The sequence below is a fragment of the Rhagoletis zephyria genome, unplaced genomic scaffold (genome assembly GCF_001687245.7).
Source record: "Rhagoletis zephyria isolate East Lansing unplaced genomic scaffold, Rhagoletis_zephyria_1.1 Rzeph_scaffold_01586, whole genome shotgun sequence".
NCBI lineage: Eukaryota > Metazoa > Arthropoda > Insecta > Diptera > Tephritidae > Rhagoletis > Rhagoletis zephyria.
This window is the reverse complement of record NW_016158670.1, coordinates 16,080-23,965: the sequence shown is the minus strand read 5'-3', so window position 1 is coordinate 23,965 and position 7,886 is coordinate 16,080. Positions and strand designations below refer to the sequence as shown.

Sequence of the window (7,886 nt, the reverse complement as noted above, 5' to 3'; positions counted from 1 at the left end):
CCGCATCATCCTCTTGCGGGACTTTTTGATACAATTATGTGTTAAGCGCGTTTATTTGCCAATGCTTTTTTAATGTTTTATGTTTTCTTTTGCAATTATTTTTTAGATTTACGTATGTATGTATATGAAAACTAGCTAGATAGATATGATTGTTTGAGAAAGAAGTGCCTTTAGGGCGCATCTCAAAAATAGGGAATCAATTTTGCCTTTAATATACATATGTATGTATGTAAACTCACACATATGTATATTTATGTACAAGTCTTTGAAATTAATCTAGCTTAATATATGTAAATAAAAAAATTTGAAATTTATTGTAGCTACTAGTATAGAAAATGAGAGCGTACAGGTCTTATATAGTTGTATGTGAAATGAAAAACGCAAAATGACAAATGAATCTAAGAAAAAGAATTTTACCATATTACCGTTAGCTGATCATCTGAAATAGTCATATCACAAGTTAAAATAATGAAATTATTTTCTCCTATCAATACTTGCCTCCACTTAAAGTATAATTGCTCAGGTAAACTATGGCACATATCGAATGCTTAAACTCTATGTACAATAATTGTTATGGGTATTCACGATTTGCTGTAAAGTCACATACATATGTATGTATATAAACAGAAGCATTTTCTGCGCAAAAGTAAGCAGTGTCGTACTGAAAAACCATTCTTCACAGATTCGGGCTTTAAGACGGTCCATTATAAGACATGAATCCCAATTTTTCGATACATATTCAGGCTGAGTATGATTTTGTATTAAATGCACGCATGTATGTATTTAGTTGTACAGAGTCTCAAATCCATTTTAATAGGTATACAAGTAAGTTTTATTGGAACTTTTTTCTTGATTTTTAAACTTAAATGCCCGTATGCAGTTCTCAAGAAAAATCACAAGAAATATTTTTCATTATCTTTGTTGCTAGGAAAATAATTTTGCGGTTGCTGTAAATTTTCTTGAAGCAATAAATATACGACCAAGGCACATTGAACAAGTAGTATCAGTTGGGCAGCTGATTTGATTTTTTTTTCCAGATTATTTCATTTCTTCTAAAAAACAATATAAATTGTCAAAATCTTTGTGCATGTGTAACCGTTTACCATACAAAACAAGTGATTGAAAAGCAACTTTTGGAGAGTTCACCTAACTCAGCAGCACAAACGCTGATTACTCGGCGTTGAAAATGATGAATCAATGCTTCGAGAAGCAAACAAAGTTACTAAGAAAGAAAGTCGCGCCATTTTTTTTTGTTTCCAAAATAAATTTTTAATTTTAGTTTGTATGTATTTCACATGGCACACTTGATTTACAAGAAAAAAAAAAAAACAGTTTTTGACACTTTAGAAACCAGAAGCAACAACAAAATACGCTTTAATAAGGCGTTGGCTGCAACATTGTCCGGTTCGCTTAAATTCGAATGGTGCCCTCTGTTGACAATCCTTTAAGACTTGTGTGCCAATAGGATACGAAACGCTGGAACTTATTTAAAAATAAATACACGTAGTTTATGTATATATGTATATTTGATATGGGCATACATACATCATGGTGAAATTAAAAACAGGTGCAGTAATAAAATAGCTTTCTCGTTTTCTTCTTTTGACATTCGGCTATCTTATAGAACTTTTTAAAGGCAAATTTTTAAATAAGATAGTGTCAAATCTTTCTTCTCACTCTAATTACTAAACCTGGTACAATTTCACCATGCACATATATATGTATAGAGATCTGCTCAAATTAAAAATAAACAAAATTGTAAAACTGAATTAAAAGTAATAGATAATGCTTTTGTACATAATTTATATGCTGAGTTTTGTGTATTTTGCATGTTTTTCACAAATGTACCTATGTATTTAAGTAATTCTTAATTTTTTAATTTTTTATGTATTTTTATGTTTTAGATCAGAGAATAAATAAATCAAGCCAAAATTTCTTATTCCATGTACGAATGACTTAATTAACTAAATATACTCAATAATAAGTAAAATATAAAAAAATAAACATTAAACCATGTAACTTTTCTTTTTACTAAGTACAACAAAATTCTGGATCCAGAAATGAATAAATATTTTATCATGCTCGTTTCTAACAAAGACGTATATTCTTTGGCTTCACGCGGTATTTTGCCTGAATTTGAATATGGAAACAAAGCAAGTGTGCCCAGTGGCAAACGAAAATTCTTAGTGCAGCGTCTCTGCTCGCGTGATCATGCCGTTCGAAATGGCACAAACGCACAGTGGGGCGTCCCCATATAGGCTGCGGCGAAAAGTAGTAAGCGTTCGCTGAAATTTCCTACATGCTCTATTCTGCACTTAAGAATGGAGAAATGTTTAAAATGGTAAAAGTAGATGCACTGACATGCCACAGCTCTTAAATATATTAGCGGCATGGTGCCAGTTTTTAAAAATGTTTGTTCGAGTCTCAATTTTATAATATTTTCTATTTAGGGCGCAGTTTGTGTAACATAAATCTTCTTTCGACGTAAATATAACAACAAGTAGTGCAAGAACCCTTTTTTAATTGCAAAATAATTGTATAATTTTTTTTTGAAGGGAAAGCGCCATAAAACTTGGCATGCAAGTATAATTAAAGAATAAAATACACCAGTCAGTTTGTCTGAAAAGGCTAAATATGCAATATACAACTGAAATATTTATGTATAGCCTTAACATTACATTTTTGTTAAATTAATAATAACCCAGCATGAAAAGCAGATACTGATTTTCATTATTATTGGCTGCTTTGTTTTATTACAATTCAAATCGTTGCCCTGTGGGGAAAATCTCTAGTTCTGAACTGGTGCGCTGCTAGTACATTTGGACCCAGTACTGGTTCGCGATAAATCGCTTTTTCATGTAAACAACTGGGGAATTTAAAATGGCGATGTCCTAGAAAGTGTCAATTGCCGCCCGCTGCATACCTTTTTCGATAGTTCCAAAGTAGTCCTAAGTTCTATAGTTTCGAACCACTTCTAAACTCGTCACTTTCGATATAGCAAAAATAATGAAATAAAATAGATTTTTAAAAGTACTACTTTACGCAGATTTTAGACCGGTGGAGATCTAGTCACTATCGGACTGGTTCGTTTTTGACGATAAAAATCTAGTATGGAACCAGAAATTTGATTGACTAAGTCGAGGTTTCCCTGCAGAGTGAATACAAACATACAAACGTATTATATGTGTAAAGGTTAACAAATAAATATTTTCCCTTAAGTTGTAGCTACCGTTGCTTAGCATTCTTCACACTGGGCTATTGGCAAGACTAGCCAAATATTCACTATGCCAATTGTGTCTTCTTCCTTGTTGAAATAATGAAATATATATTCATTTATTGGATGTATATTTTAATTACAAAAAAATGTGAAAAGTGCTGTTGTAGGGGCGGCCCATTCTCGCGAGCTGTATGCTATTTCCCGTTGCTATTTTCGAGCGTACGCCGCAATTTCTTTGATTACAATCAGAGCTACATTAATCATTTGTAAATAAATATAAATTAGTCAAATATGAAACTGCCAGAGGGGCCTGTAGGAAGATATCAGAAGCTTTAAAACAAGTAAAATTAAAATTGGTTTAACTAATTTTAGAGTTATTATAAATAAAAATAACGGTAACAAATATTATTTTCTTTTTTCATAAAAAATAATTGCATACATTTTTTAATTTTTTGTGATATACATATGAATGTAGACGTTAATCAAATTCCAGAGCAATTTTTTTTTTGTTGATACATACTAGCCGACCCGACAGACGGAAAAAGATTTATATTTGGCATTTACACTTTTGCTAAGTGTTTGGCCGAGCTTTTCCTCTACTTTACGGTGGGCGTCTTGATGGAGGAGTTTACAGTTTTATGTTATGTTAAAATAAAACCCTTTTTCTATAATTTTTTGGTATGTTGCCGGGCGAATTTCATACATATTTAGACGATATCCTGCCGGATAGTATGCTCTCTGCTCTAGTAAACGTAACAGACAGTGGGATGGACTAAGAGGTACCCGTTTATCCGCACACGAGAGTTGTAGCGGGATGAAGGAGAGGGACGGGAGAAAATCTTAGGAATTTGGAACTACATACATTGCGTCTCACTTCCTTCCTTCCATTTCAATGGGTCTATCTCTCTTTTCCTCTAGTACTTACAAACATCGGACCAAAGTTATAAAACCATTTCATGTTCATGAAAGGTATAAAAAACACGGTTATATTTTTTCAGTAGAGAACAATTCTAGAGCTTGAGAGCATTAAAATTCCGGCTTTACTTTTTTTTTGGACCACCCTAATATGCATACAAACATAATATATACATATACCTGAACTACCGTACCTATACACAAACGAACAAACATATTATTTTTTGGCATTTGTAAATTAGAATGGGCACTTCAGTGTGCATATTTACATTGTTAAATTTGTAATTATCTTCAAAAATCTTTGCGCCCATTTTAGTGGGTACTCAGCGCGAACAACATGCGAAGAACATTGTTGCACTGTGTCTGGTTCTAAATGCTTGTTGACAGATTTATTAAGCGTGTTGCAGTGCAGGAGCAAGTAATTTTACCCTCTTGACGTAATACTCGTAGTCAATTTTATAGACTTTCTGTTTTGTTTAGATAATTTCATTTATTTGAGGATTTGAGAAATTTTCTATATAATCGTTGCAATTCTTAACACTTAATTAGCTATTACATGCAAAGAGTATTTGTTTAAAGTTTTAAGTTTCAATAATAATAAAAAGAAAATTTGGCCGTCACACATTTTGGAAACGCGTTTGTGTTGGGCGCCGATATTTTTCTTTGATTTGTGGTGTTCGTATTTAATTTGTCAAAGAACTAAAAAAAGATAGTACAGTTTTCCACGCATATTTGTCATTGAAGACGGCGATCGCTGCTGAAAAATTATGTATGCTTTTTTCAACTGTTGTGAAGTTTACATAACTGATAGATGTGGCCGTGACAGAATATGGTAACAAGCTATAACATTTTTCATATTTCTTCATTTCTAGACAAAAACTCAGTATGTATATATGTATAAAATTTCAGAAAATTCATAGCGTAGTGTAAGGAATTGGAATTCTTGGTGTCCGGAAAAAACAAAAACAAATGTTTCCCTGCACTCAGGCGGTTTTGCCCATTGTACTCACAATCATACCTGTACAAAAAACGTCATGATTAAGTTATTTTTTGTTGGTAATTTTTACTGATGGCAACTCTACATAAATGCATTGAACAAAAACTTGCATAATCGTCACTTTTTATCTACGGCGCCAACTCTCCCATAAAATGTTTTCAAAATAATTTTGTGGGCGATGCTAGCGAATGGTCAACCGCGAAAAGAAAATAAAAGTCATATAGATATCTACTTATGGGCAAATTTGACTGCTTTTTATAAATATACTGGATATGCAAGTTTTCAAGTCGCTAGAAATTACCGCTGATTTTTTACAATTTTTTATGGAGAGTGTTGCGCATTTTCTTCCATATAAAAGTAGATTTTTATCACGCGTTACTAAAATTGAAGGGGCTACAAAACTGCATACTCGAAAATTTCTACAAATTCTTAACAAAAATTTGGATACATTTTTTTTGAATTTTTGTGAACTTTACATAAAGTGTGAAACTTTGATTTAAGTGGTTAATCTTGTAGAATGAACTATAGTTTCATAAATAAATAATGAAAAGGAAAATATTTTGATGAAAATAATTGTGAATATTATATTAGACATTGACTGTATGTTCAAATCTTTACTATCAATTGTTCTCATATTTTTACTACTTAATTATTATGCAAATATAAAAAACCGTTTTGAAAATTTTGATCTTTTTATTTTATTTATTATCTTTTTGTTATTCAAATGTCACGTCACGTCAGACTGGAAATGCCCATTTTCAAAATTCAACTTTCTTAAAAACCTTTCGTTTGATCCGACCAATATTTCCTATCTTCATTCCATAGGATCGCCAGACAATAAAAGCATTCACATTCTTCGCGACCACATTTATGTTAGACTAAATAGTAGATCTTCGGAAGCAGTGAAGATATCTTCTTACGCTTTAGGATCACAACTTTTGGTCAGCCTGAGCCGAGACCAAAAAACTTCGCCAATTGCCTACGCCTTTTGCCTAACTGCGCCAGTTGGTTGCTTGTCCAGGTTTTAATTCCATTCGGACCCCTTTGCCTACGACAACATTGCCTTAAATCTTGCGTGAAAAAATTCTCTTATATTTGTTTGACATCATTCTCATTTCGGCGCCATACACGTAATGGAACTGCTCACATTTGCCAACAATAAAAATTGTGTTCCATATGTTGGACGCTGGCATTGAAAGGGTTAAATTCCCACTTGATTTCACACTTTTCAATTTACTGCTTGGTTTGTTGGGTTGTCTGAAAGATTGGCTTGAGTTGACTTGATATGTACTACGGCCAAGATGACAGCTGTCAAGGAATGTCATTTATGTTCTGCTATTCTAATTAAAATTAAAATAAAGTGAACTGAACATTTGCGGGCGTACAAACATATGTAGATATCAAAGTGCACAATCAGACATTTATAAAAAAAAAGTACTTAACAGCAAGAAGACAGCCAAGGAATTTACTTAATTAATTCACTCAACGTCGGAAATGAAGCGTAATCACATTTTTCTTAATATGTACTATCATTTTATTATTTTTTATTTAAATATTTTTATTGGGCTTCTTCTAATGAGTTCAGACTTTGTATGAAATACAATTTTAGAAAAAAAAACATAAATATGTAGTAATTTTATGCATACATATATGCAGATGTACATACTCGCATAGATATAAATTTTAAGGCAAAACTATTTAGTAATAAATAATTAAGTGTTTACACACAAGTACTACATAAATCCATCGCAAAAATTCGCAAATGCACAAAAGCTGACTAGATTTTAGATAAACAGTGGCAAATTACATGAATAAATTATTACTTGCTATCCGAAATGGTACATCCAACAATAATGAATGAAAGTACTTTTGCATTGCGATTTTTAATTACCACACAAACACACTTCTTAAGCAATTAATACGAGAATTCTCTGCCGCTATCCCTCTTTCTCGCTCTCTCTCTGTCACAGCACGCTGCATTCTTCACACTCCCAATTCGTCGCTAACATGGTATCTCATTGGTGATCAACTTTTTCAACGTACAATCTCCAGCACCTAATTTGTCCAATACCTCGAGTATCTCTTCGCGATAACGATCACGATGCTGCATTTCTTCTTCGGTGAATTCGTCTTTAATGCGTAGCATGCGCCAAATTACATTCAATTTAGCCTCGATTAGCACATAATTCGATGGCGGGCAAAAGCGTGGACACATCTCGTTTATGAAATTGATCAGATCGTGCACGGTGCTCTTGTTAATGCGATTATTGATCGTATTCAATGCAAAGTCCTGATAGCGTGCCATCTTCGTGTTTGGCGAGATTGTCTCACAGGTGAGGCAACGCCAATCTGGTTGTAGGGTTTTCGTTTCCACCGGTATGACGATGCCTTTGCAGCCTTGTTCGCGACAAAATAGCGCAGACAAGTAGGTGCCGTTCTCCTGCAAATATGGGAGAAGAGTTTTAATTAAAATTCATATTCATACGGATATAAATTACATACGATGAAACAAGAAAAAAAAACCCGCAAGTACGCATACATTTATGTTACACTTCCTCGTCCGAGAGACCGAATATTTTTTTAAAAACCTTGGAAAATACTGAAATCCAATACATATGAAGCAAATTTTGTCTTTTAGTATGTGCATTAGGGCGGTAAATAAATAAACTTAAGTCGGAATTTTATTGCTCTCAATACCTAGGATTGTTCTCAAAGCGCTCAAAGTTGTCCATGTATTTTATATTGGGAAAAACAACT

The 7,886-nt window shown here is 33.0% G+C and overlaps 1 protein-coding gene across 1 annotated transcript; it reads right to left on the bottom strand.

Moving 5' to 3' along the window:
• Nucleotides 1–7,063: 7,063 nt before the first annotated feature.
• Nucleotides 7,064–7,569, bottom strand: LOC108364537 (protein msta-like; the record flags this gene model as incomplete). The annotated part of the gene is made up of 1 exon (XM_017618252.1): nt 7,064–7,569. A coding segment is annotated over one exon (438 nt), but the record flags the coding sequence as incomplete, so codon positions are not given.
• Nucleotides 7,570–7,886: the final 317 nt, after the last annotated feature.